General features: G+C 40.5%; 1 protein-coding gene across 3 annotated transcripts; it reads right to left on the reverse strand.

Moving 5' to 3' along the window:
* Positions 1 to 3,048: 3,048 nt before the first annotated feature.
* On the reverse strand, positions 3,049 to 9,363 carry agpat4 (1-acylglycerol-3-phosphate O-acyltransferase 4 (lysophosphatidic acid acyltransferase, delta)). Of its 3 annotated transcripts, none has more exons than XM_085297123.1 (10): positions 9,016 to 9,363; positions 7,442 to 7,622; positions 7,029 to 7,198; positions 6,782 to 6,943; positions 6,511 to 6,664; positions 6,272 to 6,374; positions 6,118 to 6,193; positions 5,051 to 5,249; positions 4,924 to 4,945; positions 3,049 to 4,389 (listed from the first exon to the last, which is right to left on the reverse strand). In XM_085297123.1, the coding sequence occupies exons 2-10, from the start codon at positions 7,617 to 7,619 to the stop codon at positions 4,353 to 4,355; spliced, it is 1,101 nt and encodes a 366-aa protein (XP_085153249.1). In that variant the 5' UTR covers positions 7,620 to 7,622; positions 9,016 to 9,363; the 3' UTR covers positions 3,049 to 4,352. The 3 variants fall into 3 exon arrangements, with proteins under 3 accessions (XP_085153249.1, XP_085153250.1, XP_085153248.1); XM_085297124.1 differs by having other exon boundaries at positions 3,051 to 4,389; positions 4,924 to 4,942; positions 9,016 to 9,362; XM_085297122.1 differs by lacking the exon at positions 4,924 to 4,945 and having other exon boundaries at positions 3,082 to 4,389; positions 9,016 to 9,356.
* Positions 9,364 to 16,800: the final 7,437 nt, after the last annotated feature.

Consider the following 16,800-nt stretch of genomic DNA (forward strand, 5'->3'; position numbering starts at 1 on the left):
GCGTGCATTATTTTAGGTTGGCCATAATCTACACAGGGTCAAATATATACATAGACCCGCACAGAAGTGTGGTTAAAATGTCCCATACTAAGTTGGATCTCAACCAACTTAGTATGGCTTTTGGGAAGCAATCAACAAGCTTCTAACATGATTTTGGTTGCATATTTGACCACTCCTTTTGGCAGAATCCCTAAATTTTATTTAAACTTGTTGGTTTCCTGGCACGGGCCCAACTTTGAAGTTAGTTCATAGTCAAAAGAATTTTCAATAGGATTTTAGGGCTTTGGGAGTCCACTCCTGAAGCTTAATGTTAGCATGCTTTCTCCACTCCAAAACCAGTTTTGATGTGTGTTTGGGATAATTGCCCAGCTGGAACACTCAACTGTGTCCCAGTTTTAGTTATCTGGCTGTTGATTTGAGGTGAAATTGGAGGCACTCCTCTTTCTTTATTATTTCATCCACTTCACCAGTACCAGCAAAACAGTCCCGGAGCATGATGCTACCACCACCATGCTTGACATCTGGCACATTGTTCTTAGGTTTGATAGCCTCACTCCAAACATGCCTCATCATTGTGGCCAAACAGCTCAATCTTTGTCTCATCTCACCATAAAACGGTTCTCCAGCAAACATTTGGTTTGTCCATGTGGGTAGCTGCAAATTTCAGTTGCGCTTGAATCTGTCTATTTTGGAGCAGGGGTTTCTATCTTGAAACACCCTCTCAGACCACAGTTATGTAAAACTTGCTTCATTTTGGACAGTGACTGCTGCCATTCTACACGTTTCTATTTCATGGCGCGCTTCTCTAAGGGTAACAGTTTCTTCCAGACCATGACAAAGTTGTGACACATCTGTATAACTTTTACTTATGCAGGATTATTTGAACTGATAATTTTGGAATCTGCAGTTGTTTAGAAATGTCTCTGAAAGAGCTTCCTGACTTCTGGAAACATAAAAGTTCAACGAAATCATTAAAACCCCCAAATTACCATGACATTCATGCCCATGACAAGTGCACATAAATTCCTGACCACAACTGGAAGTACCATTTGTTAAATTAATTTGATTTACATATACAGCTAGCATTTTCTGCTCAAAGGCCTGTGACCATATTCACAGGAATTTCCATAAACAATCTGGGAATAGTGAACATTCTGAAATGAACCACCACTAAGCCTGCTATCACTTTAAAGGTTTTATTTTAGAGTACTGCTGTTAAAGTCGTTTAACTGTTAACTGTTATGCAAACTGATGTCTTTGGATGCAAAACTGTTTTTGAACGTGTTTACTGCAACAAGGTAAAATTACACAAGTCTTCCTTTAAGCAACAACACCTAACATCCAAGTGTGATCTGTGTAGCTGAGAATGGCATTAGTGTACACAGCTTGTGATGCAATAGGCCATTCTGATGCTGATTATACTGCACAGGAAGAGGGATTTTAGCAGCTGCAGTAGGTCTATTGTGCTGTACTGCACGAATCAAAGCTGTAAAACACAGCCACGTCTTCTTGTCACACGCCTGAATTGATGGGCGAGGCACAGCATTATCAGCTCAAGGCTAGTGCTTTCATAAGGTGTGACAGCACCTCAGGCCACTATGACATAAAGATACAGATTAAACTCGAAGAAAGGACAAATGTGACACCATTTGTTGTGAGTCACTACTCATTTCTTTTTGTTTTGGTTGCAAGAAGCCAGGCTTTCTTTTTTTTTCCAAAGTGGTTTTGAGCAATAGTTCTCCAGGTTTCCAAATGTCCAAAGTTTCTCTTCGGACATTGGCTTCTTTTTCACTCATTTTCAGTCCAGTTCCTGGTCCTGACCATTTCCACAAGAATGCTTTTGTTTGCTTGCTTGTTTATTAAGCCATTTCACACTGGCATATCATGCACTGGGAATTGGAGAACAAAAGAAGACATTATAGTTCTGAAATAAATTATCTGCTGCAGATGGACAGTTTCTGATAGTCATGTCCTTTAAAATGAGACAGAAATTCAATAATTTACAATTTACGGTTTCTCAAAAGAAAAAATTAATATGGTTGTTGTGTCAAGTTACACAACAGCAGTTCTTGTGTAATACTGTAATTGTGAAAGTCAGTGGTGAACGGACCGTAGTATTAATGAACCGGTGTGCGATGGTCTTAACACATAACTGAACAAAAGGCAGAAACATCCAAAGATGAACTTCAAGAAACCTGGAGAACTATTCCTGAAGACTGCTAAAGAAATGAGAAGAAAGCTTGCATAAGACAGTTCAGGCCGTGTTTAAGAATAAAGGCAGTAATGCCGAATATTGACTTTCCTGCTTGCTGGAATTGTACAAACTCTGTTTTTGCCTTTTATACTGTGTTTCCACAAATGTTGGAAAATGATTCAGTACAGTGCTGCACACAGTCCTAATGTTTTTTAGTTAAATATACAGAAATGAGGAGTTCTCTAAGGCTTTTAACTTTGTGTGAGAGACTTCTGTTTTATGCACTTGACCAGGGTTTCATATCTTATCTTTTGATTAAGAGTTAATCAGAAAACAACCTATATCTATGCTGTGAAATTTTCTGAGAATTTCCTCCAGGTTAAGGTAAGATTTTAATAGTTTAACTACATGGTTTATATTGTGTAAATGGAAAATGGGTTTACATTATGATGACTCACTACTGGACTGTGGGCACGTTTGTTTGCATTGGAAAATGTTCTATAAACACTTGAGAGGCCTGACCTGCAAATGTGTGAACTTTAAAAGACCTGTGATGCATACAGAGCTCATGTGTTAATGTGCTTCAAGTGGCTCAAATTTAGTAATTTTTTTAGAGATTTTTTACTCATCTTTTGTTTTGATTTTTAGTCACCATTTCCTGTGTAAAATTATTCATACTGATTTATTAATTTAACCACTGCCTACACATGTAGGTCACTTTTCCCAAAATAAAGTTGATGGAGCTGTGCAGAAATACCATCTTTCATAACATCAGCTAATATGAGGCTTGAGCTTTGAGTTTGTATCCAAACTTATTGATCCAATTCTTTCTCATATATGTCTAAATCGAGGCGTTCAGCATCAGCCTCCCTATTAATATTTTTAATTCTGTTATTGAAGATATTGATTCACTGTTTACTTATTTACTAATGTAAACCAGCACCTGAGGACATCAGGATCAGCAGGTAAGAAATTTTAGCTTGTGTCCTGCTGGCGTGTTACCACCAGGTGTCTCTGTGGTTTGGCATTTTCTCTTTTTCCTTCTTGTTGCATGATTACTTTTCCTCACTGGATGCTTGCATCACTGTTTAACAGTTTATTTTTTTTTACCATTTTCTCATTCTTTGATGGTCGTGGGCAAACAGGAGACACATGGAGTTTGAGCTTTGTCCTCTCAGACCATGCAAATCGCACCAACTTCAATTACTTTGTCACACAGCTGTAGATGGAAAGACTGCAACAGTGAATGTCAACAAAAAGTTACTGGAACTTTTGTTTTTACTGCCAACATATAAACGGACGGACTATATTTATGGAACCGTGCGGCACATCGGTTCACTTACTGATTTATTTAGAAAAAAAAGAAAGCCACACGTGTAGATTAGATGTAATTTAGCTGGTCAATCTTCCTTATTACCTGAAGAATATAAACTGACTACGAGTTTCTACATTACGCCCAGTGTAGTCGCAGTTGAGACGCTGCTTTAGCATCTATTCAATGTCTTAATGCTCCAAAATATTCTCATACTGGGAGTTAAGTCATCCTTGCCTTAGCAGACGAGGAAATATCAACTGGAAGGCTCAGGTTTTTTTTTTTTTTAACAATAAACTATTTGCTGGTGAAGTCCTGTTCTTTTGTCTGAATTGTAGCCAAATTTGAGCAGAAAAAAAGGCCCTGATCTTCGTCATACCATTCATTCACTACTTCTTTTTTTTTTTTTAAGTACAAACAACAACAAAGGCCACTTTTTTTGTGCAAAATTTTTATTTTCTCTCACCTCCTAAATGTCATCTGTGCATTACAGTGCAATCATTGAGGTAGTCCACTTGCCTTTTGGTTGAATTAAATTTGTTTCTATAGCAAATGTTGGTCTTGGCTGTTCTCAAACATACTCTGATTTTAATCCTGTGTTTAACCTGCTTACCAAGTCCCCAGTCTTCTGCAGCATAGCGTTAGTGTAAAACTATCCTGTCTGCGCTTGCTTTGAAGCAGGTCTGCACTTGCAAATGGCAGTCTGGCAGGACTGTTTTGGCACAAGTTTTCCTGACGGCAGTTTGCAGATTAGTAGCTCTGCAATAAAAAGACGCCGTTTCCAGAATACACTAGTTGTTGTTTAGAGAAACCTCCTTATTCCCATAGTTTGAGGCTCTTTTTATCTCAGTCTGGCCAATCATCCAGCGAACTCCCAGTGAAGCTGTGGGAAGAAAAGACAAAAAAAAAAATCACCACAGGATTCAGAGAAGCTACAGCATTGTTTGAGTGAGTCACAAAGAAGTGCTGACAGGCTTTGAAATGGGACATTTTTATTTCCACAGTAAATTTGACTTTGAATGTGGTGCATATGCCCTTTAATTATCAAGCGTTTTTATTATGACAATTTAGTGACGTGGCTGAATACGTCACTTTGAAATGAGAAGCAATGTTGCACATTAACTGGCTCTTTTAAATAACTGATAACACCTAAGCCATCTCCTCCAAGTCTGTATCAAGGCCTCTTATTTATTGTGGAAACTGCAACATGCTCTTGAAAAACCCGTGCTGTTAGAGTGATTAATTCCATTTAACAGTGAAACCAGTGAAATAATAATAATAATAATAATAATAATAATAAAAAGAATCAGGTGGATGACTTGATATCTAACTTTGATATTTTAAGCACATGCCTGAATGCTGTTATGGACATGCTCCCAATACTGATGAATTAATAAAATAAAAGAGGGAGACTTACATTTGAGGTGTCAAATCTGCTGCTTTATGTAACATTTGGACAAAAAGGAGCTGGTTAAAGTGAGGGATGGGCCGTATTAAACCACATTATGGTGGCTTGACCTTGCCTGTGAATGGATGACACAAACCTGCAGAGCAGACAGCCACGGAAGCTACGATGGTAAATACTGATCCAGAGCTGATCAGCTGAGTGAGCAGCAGGCCTAGAGGGTACAGGAGCAGGCAGGACCAGAATAGCCAGTTGATCAAGGACCATGGTCGACGAGGAGGACTCATTATGGGGCCCGGGAAGCGCCCAGTCTTTGCGTAGTGCTCTTGAAAGCTATCCTGTTAACAAATTAATGCAACGGCAGCTCAACACCAAAACCCACAACAGGGAAGCACGGCTAAAGTTGGTTCTTTTAAAGCCACGTGGCTGCTGTGTGTCTTAAAAAAAAAACCAGTAAGAGCTAAAATGGAACCAAGTGTGTACAAAGTTTAACATTCCCAAGTTCAGATTCAAGAGTTCAGTTATAAAGTGCATGGATTGAAAAGTAATTAAAAAGGTGGCATGGCAGTCAGCCAAAACCACAGATAAGCTCACCACACCTTCAAAACTGTGTATATAATAGGTCAATTTGTTAAATGACATTGACTCTATCTCCATAAAAAGGTCCGCGAGCCAAACTGTTCCTACCCTCAAAGTTAATTTTTACCACTAATGCCATTTGTGGTGAGCAATAAATATTTCCTCACACTAATCTTCCACTCAAGTGCAAAAGCTTCCAGCTTTTTAATATTGTTTGTGTTCTCTGCTGGAGCTGCTTTCTTTAAATTACACCAAAATCTTTATGTTTTCATGTGGAATTCAAATCCGAGATGATTCCAGATCCAGGTTTTGGCTGTCTGGGCACATCTGTAAGATCAGTGGCTGGATCAAAAAATTTCAAAGACACTGTTTACCAGTTCCTGTAGCACCAAAAATACCCCTACAAGAGGATGGAGCCACCCATTTATTTATAGTACTACTATTCAGTGTGAAACAGTGCATCAGCCTTCAGGGGGAAAAAAAGAAAAGAAGAGGCACTTATTTTAGGCTACATATCTAATCAGTATGGCTTCTATTTCAGTAATAAGAAACTGGGTGATTTAGTACCTCTACCTAATGCGTCTCTTTTGAAAATCATGCATCCATCAGAATATTTAAGACTCTCACCTTCTCCTGGTAAAGTTTGTGGAGCCACTCAGCACATTCCTTCTCATCTTCTGGGATCAACTCTAGAGGAATTCTCCTGCATGTCACAGAGATGAAGGTTACACCAGCACACAGGAAATGAAAAGCAACAAGTGTGTGAAACATCAGTTCCTACCTCACATACAAGTCTGCGTGATATTTTTTCCCGTTAAGAAGCCCCAGCAAAGTCGGCATTTCATTGTTTCTGAAGTTCAGCGTGGAATCGTAAACAGCCGCAGCTGCACAACACGGAACATGCGGCGGTTAGTCAGCGCCACCTTTCATTTGATTTGCAAATCCACCCCCTCGCCCCATAAAACTGATCGGGTACTTTCTGGTGGCCACATTTAAATACATAGACAAAGACAAACTCACCCGTCCCTCTGAGGCTCTGAACTGTTACCCAGAATCCTTTGGTTCTGGGCAAAAGATGATACTTTAGTTTGGACAACCCTTTGCTTTCAGCCACCTGCATGCTGACCTGGTGCTTCTTTGGTGTGAAGCGTGTCCCTTCGCAATGAAGCAAGAACTTTTGCCAAAAAAGAAAAAAAAAAGTTGGGTGTTATATAATTATATTATAATTATGGCCACAAAAATATCACTCTCACTTCTCTTGATTCTAAAATTACCACAGACTGAAACCCACCCAGAAGTTTTCTGGGTAATCCCGCAGTTTCTCAAGACTCTCATTCACCGTCCTTCGATCTTCCTCCCATTTCCTTTTGCAGAAAACTATCTCCAAGAAGTACCACATCCAGCCGATGATCGGTACATAAGCCAGCTGTTTTTTGGCTAACACTTTTGAGCTCTGGAAGTTGAGAACACACTGAAAGAACTGGAGGGAAGCATTGAATTGAGGGGTGGGTGAAGTTTTCTGGCTTACTTTCACTTACCCCAAGAACTCCAAATCTCTCACAGAAGGTCCAACCACACAGGAAGTCTATCTCAAAAGCGTGGTTGAGGACCACAATGGCATTCTCTTTTCCATACAGTGGATAACTCTTTGGGTCAGTGTAGAGTGTGCACTCTGTCCCAGACCACCACTCCAAGATAGCAACCATCTCTAAGGACAAAGACGCAAACAGGTACATGTGAGTAAAGGACACCTGGATTGCTTTTGTGAAATGATGCCATGCAGTACAGAGTTCTGGGAACTCGTGCAGCAGAGGGTTGTCATAACATCACACCAACAGCACCACTGAAACCACTGAAACTAAAGGTTTCTTCTCCCAGAAGCAGAAGAAAAAAACTTTTCTGCTTCTGGGAAACAGCCAGGTTGTAATGGTACAGCTAAGGTTATACATACGGCTGGAGATGCAGTAGGCCAGTCTGATGTTGATTCTGCGGGCCAGCTGCTTACTGACCAGCCACACAGGTAAAGTACAAAGCTGCAACAGGTTGATAATAAGGCCGCTGACCAGGAAGACATAGCAGATGATCAGGTGGCACAAGAACTGGGATTTTAGCAGCTGAAGAAGCCCCATGTTCTGTAAAAGTTCATAAGAAGACATTTAATTACATCAGGTAACAACAATAAAATAAAATCGTCTCATTTTTTGTTGGCTTCTGATTGCTTGTGACTCAAAGGTAGAGAAACTATGTCCAGTACTGTACTGTCCTAAAGTCTGGAACAACCTCTTTTTTTTTTTTTTTTTTTTTTTTAAATACTTTGCAAGTAGCCCGACCTTTTTATATTTGAAAAAGAAGCTTTGAGCAACAATTCACCAGGCTTTTCAGTCCTTGTACATGACCACTTTAAAAGTGTTTTTGTTTTTCATTTTTTTGCTTGTCAAGCCACTAAAAAAAGGATCCAACTCTAGAACCAGTGCCGTGTCTCTCTGATTCAAGCAGCCTGTTGCAAACACACATAATTATAATTGTTCCCATTTCTTTTGTTGAGACTATGAAACATGTCAAATATAACACTGTTTGACAGGGATAAAAACAGTATCTTTGCACCATCAAGGAGGGGAAAAAAAGAATCAACAAACAAATGAGGAAACTGGACGAGTGTAGGACAAAAGAAGTAATGACAGGACTAAAAAACTATTTATAGCAAACAGTGACAGTACTTGAAAATTGTGTCTCTGAGAAATATTTAAAAAAACAAAAACAAAAGATAAATGACCAGACACAGGACCTGAGAGATGCATGTGGGCCTTCCTCAACTGACAACGATTTGAACCAAAAATGTCAAATCTGGTTTCATCACTCCATCAGGCCAGTTGCCATATTTCTTTCAGTCCAATCCACATTATAGTCCTTTTCTTCTCTCTTTGTGTCTCATATACTGTCATCCCATACATAGACACAAGATTCAGTATATTAGCCTATTTCCCAACTGTTTCTTTCTAATAGTTCCTGTTTTTAAACGTTTGAAAAACAATAATAAAGAAAATAATATATACATTCTCCACCTTTGAGGCACAAGCAACCAGGATATAAAATACAAAGAAGCAAAATATGTTATATACTATTATTAATTTGTTCCACGCAAAGCCAGGCTGTGATCAAAACTGTTCTCAGAGTTTCTAAAACATGAATCGAGTCTGACATAAAGGATTTCTTTGAACGTTTTTACTCCCCCTCCCCCCTCTGAATAGTGTCTTTGAGATGCATTCCAGAGCCAAACAGCCAATCAGAGGGCAATTGTTTGCCGTTTGCTCCTAACAACACATGACCTTTTCAGGAACAGGGAAAACCATATCACCAATTATTCATAGTCAATCCCACAACGGCCTTCTCTGTGTTTACTGAGTTTTCCTTACGCAAACTGTTAGGTTAGCAGCTGTTTCAGAGCACAGAGAAACACGACTGGAAAATGACCAAACTGCTTAAACACAAAACCCATGTACACACCTGCAAACACGTGACACTTACCTTGATTCTGTATTAGTGCCCAGTGTTCCTGCCTCAGACACCTTTCTACCTTTCCAAACAGTGTAAATGAACAAATTTAAAAGACAACCAAACACCACTATCCCACTACACGTCCATGCCACCTCCAGTTCGCGATGTCCCTCGTCCTTCAGCTGTTAGTGCGCAGGCCTAGAACTATGCACCACCCGGCCATCTGGTGAAACGTCCTTCAGCATGAGGAACCACACCCATCCGCCTGCCAAACCTGGATCGCGGGATGCAGACATGTGTGAACCTGCGCCACCTTCGAGAAACTCTGCAGACAGCCTCGCGCGAAGATCGTCTACTCTTTGTTGGCCCAATCAAAACACAGGATTTTCTCTACATAATGAAGTGGAACATATGACTAATACAACGACAACAAATATGACGTTGTAATAATAGACTTTTTCTTCTCATATAGTTATTATGTCCGATATAATCTTTAAAAAACAAAATGGTTTTAACAGAAAGTTATACTATATCCCAACATTTCCTGGTGCGGTTACACTCTTTTTTGTTGTTGGTCTCACAAACTCGGGCTGAGTGAGACCTCTTCTTTTCCCTTCCAGCTCCGATGCCAAATTTGGTCACAGGAAAAGCGGGAAGCGCGTGGGAGGCATGGGCGGCGCAACGTTTTCGTCATACACGTGATAAATTCTTCTGAAACCCAAGAAACGTCGTAAGTCGCTTCCTTGTTTCGATTTGAGTGGGTAAGAGTAGTAACGACGGCCTCGTGTCTTTTAATGTAGCATTTAGCAGCACACAGAGTGGGCGTCCCTTGAATGTAATTGGCTGAAATCACTTTCGTTGCCACTAGCTAATGGAGTGCATGCGGCCAGCTCCCCCTGCTGGTGATGTAGTGTATGTACGTAGAAGAAAAATGTTTAAAGGAGCAATCGATCTCAAAATAAATGCAGTGAATACAAATCTGGACTCATTAACTGTTAAATTTAAGGGATTCCATTAGTTTTAGAAATTATTTATATCATTTAATTACAGGTCACAAAGGTAAAATATATATTTTTATGAACAAAACAAAACAACTGTTTAGAATGTATGTCAACAATGATGACAACATAATAAATACATTTTAATGACTTTAATTAAATATTATATTTTAGTAAATTTATTATCGTAAAGTAGCACATGTGGTTCTGGGTTTGCATTCAACTTTAACAGTTATTAAACTATATTGCAATTTATCTCCTTTTTTAAACTGCAAGTTATATCTGCAAAGTTAGACTTTGTCAGTGTCTGTTTTATCCAGTAAGATAAAGTTATCTCACTTTATTTTTCTGTTGCAAAATGAGACTGTCAGGCATACCAACATTGTACTTAAAACCTGCCATAAATTTTTCCTATCAGACGAAGTAAGTCTGCGATCAATCTGATATACATAGGCAGTTTAAGCTCAGGTTGGCTGCGACGGATTGGAGACCTGTCCATGGTGAACCTTGCCCTGTCACCTGTGGCAGCAGGGCTCCAGCCCCCTTACAAAACTGAATTTGAGTAGAAGAAGAAAGTTTAACATCTTGTCCACACCTGCCTCAACTCCACCAGTCCACCCAACCACTACTGCTGCTCTGTCTCAGCTCTGCTCCTCTGCCTTAAACCAATTTGATTCAGCTGATATACTTTAGATTTCACTCTTTCACTCTGCTTCTATTAGTTCTCCAAACTCTGGACTCTCTGCTCAGTTCACCTACAGTTCCCCTGTTGCTCTGCACAGCACATAAATTTTTAGATTAAACTCAAAGCACTATTTGAGAATAAAGTCAAAATGTAGCAATTAAAGTTGTCGTTTTAAGTGAAACAACTGCCTCCAACAACTGCCACAGCTCCTGCACCCTCTACAAAATCCTTTGTGTAGATGAGTTAGTGAAACATCTTGTGATACAGTGTACATCCTCCTTAAATGGGTGTAACCATCAGTATCCTTGCATCTGTTGATTAGCTGGAATGTGGAAACGGCAAAAAGAATACGTCATACACGTACATACGTGATACCACTTGCTGACACCAGAGGGTAATAAAGATTCACTAAACACGACTCCATTAGAAAAGAAAAGTGTCTCAGGATAGATAGTCCTGTCATTCCCTATGGTATAAATACCAAATCTGTGTTCTATTTAATCTGCAAAAGTGTGATATGCCATCCTTAATGGACCCATCAAGCCAACAAACATATATTTCTTTTTTCTACTTTTTCTTTTGTAACCCAAAGCTTTGGTAAGAAGACTGATGGTGTTTTATGACAGTCCAATCTAGTGGGTTGATGAGGTGTTTCTGGCTCTCATTTTAAGGTCGTATAAGTTTAAACAAATATTAAAGTGGCTCAGGTAGTCCCTTATCGTCAAATGCTAAACACAAGCAGAGCAAAGGGGCTGTAGGGAAGTCTAGGATACGCAGGCCACTTTGTAACCACAGAAATTACGAGGCAAAGCATCTCAGAATCTTTGTCTGCACTACTACATATTTAAAATACTCCTAGGCAACAATTTTGAGAGATTTTTCCCACTTTCTTGAAATGCTTTTCTCAGGTTTCAACATAAGCAGCACATTGGACTAATTTCCAGTCATTTTGTGTTTCCATAAAAATCCTTCTTCCATATGTGTGTTAAACTCGGGTTTAAGCTCTGCAGAGAGAGTTTGAGAAAAAAATCATTATGTTCGGTGAAGGTGAAACATGGCAGCGAAGTAAAAATAAACAAAACATATTTCTAAGTTTATGGGGACTTAATAACAGCACACTTCAACTAGTTATTTCACAGTGACAGACATTTTGGATGCCTCGGTCGAATCAAAATAAACTAAAATAACGGTTCACCCGTCTTAGCAGAAACACTGCAGGATAAAGCCAAATCAGCTTGCAAGAGGCGAATACATGAGAATCACTCTGCATTGGGGTGAAAACGTGCCTTGAAATTTGCTGCTAAACCAAAAAAACGCTATCTATCAGAGTGCATCTCATCCAAAGTAGGCAGCCAGGAAGTGTGTATCTGTGTGAGAGTGTTGGTGTGTGTGTCTTCCCATTTCTCAGAAGAAAAGTGAACTGATATGTGGTTACTGGTTTTGAAGAAGTGATGCGGGGCTACCGAACCACAACAAGTTTGCCCATTCCAAGAGATGTCAGCTTTCATTCACTGAGTTATATGTTGCTGTAAAACGTTGCCCTCCTTTGGCCCCTTCTTGGTACATCAGGCAACTGGAGACCATACAAGAGCAATGTTGTGAGTTTGAGTGCAGCTCTTGACGTTTTTTGCATGACATCTCCTTTCTCTTATTTATTGCCCACTCTTAAATCAAGCAGAGAGGCTATAAAAATAATTTTTTAGGGGGAAAAAAAGCTTCCCTACAAGATTAAACCAAAGAGCAGATGTAATGAAGCTGGACTACATGCGTCTTTGACATGTGAGAAAGCTGGCCAACTTACCACAACACATCAACTTTAATCTTGAAAATCTCTGTTGTCACCCTATTAGGAATGCGGAATAATTTTTAAATAGCCTGCAACTTTATTTCCCCTTTTTATGTTTATTTGGGGAAACTAATTGATTACTCTCGAAAAAATCAGACGCAGCTGAAATATTTCAGTCAAGAGTGAATCAGGTTGATGCAGCTGGCCAAAGCCAAAAGTTTGTAGCCAGGACGATCTTTACTTTTGGCAGCGTGGGGCGATTTGGATGCTGTATGCTGTATGAAGAATGCAGCGAGGATTAGGTGAAATCGCTGCGATTGTGTGATTTATGAACCGTTTTGCGTCAACAGGCTGTGACTGGCTTCGACAAATTGACGCTCATTCAACCACTTTGCGTAACTCTTTAAGGTAATAGTTCTATCAGCATATGTTTCTCATTCGTCCAGGGGTGTTGGGTCTTGGTATGAGAAACCGCTTCCTCCTTTTAATGCAGTGAATTTATTTATGATTGTGCGATGCGTGGCTTGGTAACTTGATGTGCACGTGATGGTACAAACTGCTTTGAAAGTCGAAGGAAAACAGTGTAGCGCTTTTCCGAGCACAGTAAACAGCTGCGTGACGAGTCAAAAGAGTTGCCCCGGCAAAACAATCATGAAAAACCTTGACTTGGAAAAAGCTGCGGACATTTAGTAAATAAGGTGCTAAATTTGATGAGCAGCTGTGGATGTCTACATGTTGGAATCTCATGAAAAAAGATAATGGGATCAGGTTTTCTAAATGAATGTTTTAAGCTCTTGAATATATAGAGGGGAAAAAATACAGTTCAGATAAAGTGACAACATAGCCTGAGGTCTAAGCCCTATTTGACACAGCGTATATGCACAGTAAGCCAGTAATGAGATCCTGATGCATGCAGTGTCAGTTTCTCAAGGGGCTTGGCTTCTAGCATGGGTCAAAGTAACTGTGGGCCCCACCTGACACATCCACACATCTGACTGTCAGTGAAACACTGGGAGGTTTTCTGGAGTAGGGCTGAACGATATATCGCATTTGCGATAATATCGCGACATGATCAAGTGCAATTTTCTAACCGCAAAGGCTGCGATTATACTCTGGACATGTCCAAATTCATGGGCTGCATCCTCCTGAGGCCGCATTTGTAGACCGATTACGTCACAGCGACGCGCCGAAGGCTGTCCAAATTACTACCATATCCCAGAATTCATAGCGCGGCCCAGCCAAACTCCAGTTTCCAACAATGGCGGCCGCTACTAAGTTTTAAAATTACTCATACTAATCTTTCTGGGTCACAAAATAAACTTTTAAAATATTTTCAGGCGAGAAAGTAGTTGTGTAAACATCGAATATCTGCTCGGTTTATCAAGATATCCCATATTTGCAAAAGTGCTTCGACGTTTTCAGAGGCGTCTGCTACCCACCAGCTCGACAGCTAGCCGGGAGCTCGAGGGTTACTGATGCGGCCGAGAACGGCACAACTCCCGGCACATCATTTTCAGATCACCGCGGAGTTTCGCTGCTCGGGTTAAACGTAATATATAAGTCACTTAGACAACCTAAAAATGTTATTGTTGGGCTTTTTTCAGTGTTTTGTTTGTTCGTGAGTAAATCGGTTTGGCTGAGATTAAAGTTATTAGATTAGATAAAATAAAACTTTATTAATCCCCCGGGTGGGTTCCTCCTTGGTTTTCACACAGCTGACTAAACGTCAAACAGAAAACTTATTAAACAGAAGTATGAGACAGTCGAGAATTTACGCCAGTGTCTGGTTATATTTTAGATAGCAAGAAGCAGACGGCCGAGTTTATTAAACTCCACCGAGACAGCGGTGACGCTAATCAGAACTAGCCTTCTGATTCAGAAGGCTAGACCGTCCAATTTCACGCCTTTAAATTTTAAAGGCGTGTTTGTGTGTGTGTTTATGCAATTGCTATTATGTTTGCACTTTATGTGTAATGTTACTGACTGCAGAGATCAGTAAGATGTGTGTATTTTTTATTTATTAGTTTTATTTATTTAATATTATTTTTTAATTGAATGACTGTCTAGTAGTTCACAGATGTCGAAAAACTGAGTGTGGTAAAGCCACTGATTTTGTTTATGTATATTTCTGCAATCTGCACATTGTACTGACTTTCATTTTAATGTTTACACCAGGGTTCCTTGTCAGCACTTTATGCTCAGATGTTTGTAAGCTAAAAATAAACTATTGTGTATGTTCAAATATACTGTTGTGATTGAAGAAGTTAAATAAAAATGTCAGTCATCAATTCATGCATCACCTCATGTCATCATAACAGAGGTCTGTCTTCCAGGAAAGAACAGTTTAAAATTAATGTAATATAGTATTGGCCATACTATATGATGTATTGCTTGTCTTTGTTTAATAATACAGAAGACAAAGACCTTAAAAAATAATCGCATATCGCAATATTGGGGCAAAAAATCGCAATTAGATTATTTTCCATAATCGTTCAGCCCTATTCTGGAGACACCTGTTCTGGTTCTCTCAGGGGTCCTGAAAAGAGTGCCAAAAAGATCGGTCGGAGGGAAGTTATTTGATGTAACGCCACTGAAGAGGGCTAAAATGCTGCGTAGTTATACAATTACATATCCTCTTTTTCAACTTCTACTCTTGCTTCCTCTGGCAGATTTGGGATTTGAATGTGCAGGAATGAGAAAGTGATTGAACACAAAATCACACGTGCAGAACTCTGGATGCTGGTTGGAGCACATGTGCGAGAGCAACAGTAATGCGCCCAAATGGAAATATGTGTTTCTGCTTCAGTAAGCAGTCAAGGATTTCTCTTTGTTGAAGGGATCAATATTGTGCAGGAAAAAAAAAGAGACAACATGGAGATGCAGTATGTGCTTGTGGAATAAAATGGATGTTTCCAGGATTTTCCTGTCTCCAGCTTCCGATGGGTTTGAAACTAGTTTGCTCCAGTTACATTCAGTGGAAAGAGAAGTGTAGAGCTCGTGCTGCACTTTCTAAATATCATCTGCCTTTAAAGTGACACGAGGTGCTGTTTCATTTTTCTTTACTAAATTGTGTATCCACTGTTAATTGTCACGGCGGGGTGCGCCGATGTGTGCGGAAGCAGGACCCAAAAGCAGATGATGACGAGGAATAGTAATGATTAACAGAAAAGTGAACCTTTATTGCGATGACGGCAGGAGATGAACCAAGAGACCAAAGCAAACAGGCAAAACACTAAGAAACAAAACACTGAACTGACAAAACACTAAGAAACAAAACACTAAAGGTACTAAGACCAAAAACTATAACTATGACCGAGGTGGAAAATAAACAGGCTAAGACTATGACTATGACCATGATTCTGGTGAGAATAAACAGACGAACTGACAATGGCATGAAGAAAACAAAAGGCTTAAATACAGACATGAGGTGATCAGGGGAAGTGGCGACACATGAGGAAACAGCTGACTGACATGAATCTAATGACAGGACCAGGAGGAGTGAAACTAAATACAATGACCAAAGAACACATGACACTGTCAGAATAAAACAGGAAACACTAAAACTAGACATGACAATACAAACTTAACATACCAAATACGTGATGAATAATGCAAGAACTCAAACAGAAAACCCAGGAACAATAACTGCCTAACCTAAAGGCAAATAGGAAATACCACAAAACTAACAACATCTCAAAAAATGAGAACAATACAAAGAAAGCTCAAAGTGCTGGGTCGGAGACCCAGCCTGTGACAGAGCCCCCCCCTCAAGGGCGGATTCCAGACGCCCTAAAACCTCGAAAAACAAAACCAAAAACAACCCACCAAGGGCGGGCGGTGGGGGTCCAGGACGGAGGGCCAGAAACAAGGCCAAAAAAAACCAAAAACAAAACGTCCATCAAAATCACAGGAGCGCAGGGAACAGTTCATGACTCCTCAGGGGGCCGACCCGGAGGGTGACGGTCCAGAAAATCATAGTTCATGTGATCAGGGGGCCGGCCCGGAGGCCGACGGCACAGAAGTCCATGGTCGAACAGTTCCGGGGGCCGTCCGTGCGGACGGCAATGGTGGCGACATGGAAACCGTTCAGGGGGCCGACCGTGCGGACGGCAAAGGTGGCGACATGGAAACCGTTCAGGGGGCCGACCGTGCGGACGGCAACGGCGTAGAAACAGTTCAGGCGGCCGACCGTGCGGACGGCAACGGCGTAGAAACAGTTCAGGCGGCCGACCGTGCGGACGGCAACGGCGGCGCCCAAGTGTCAGGCGTACCGGCCAAGGCTTGGAGGGCACAGGACCAGGTGACGCTAAAGCACAGGCAGAGGCCGGACCAGGTGACGCTGAAGC

The sequence above is a fragment of the Mchenga conophoros genome, linkage group LG13 (genome assembly GCF_057382185.1).
Source record: "Mchenga conophoros isolate Kocher_MC1m ecotype Shallow Benthic linkage group LG13, M_conophoros_male_GT1.1, whole genome shotgun sequence".
Taxonomy (NCBI): domain Eukaryota; kingdom Metazoa; phylum Chordata; class Actinopteri; order Cichliformes; family Cichlidae; genus Mchenga; species Mchenga conophoros.

What these genes read in the sequence shown, in the direction of transcription:
- agpat4 (XM_085297122.1), bottom strand. Translation starts at nt 7,619, where the DNA reads ATGGGGCTTCTTCAGCTGCTAAAATCCCAGTTCTTGTGCCACCTGATC. An exon ending in AGAGATTTGGAGTTCTTGGG is followed by an intron (nt 6,944 to 7,028) that starts GTAAGTGAAAGT and finishes CTCAACTTCCAG; the next exon opens with AGCTCAAAAGTGTTAGCCAA. An exon ending in ACAAACTTTACCAGGAGAAG is followed by an intron (nt 5,250 to 6,117) that starts GTGAGAGTCTTA and finishes ATTTGTTAACAG; the next exon opens with GATAGCTTTCAAGAGCACTA.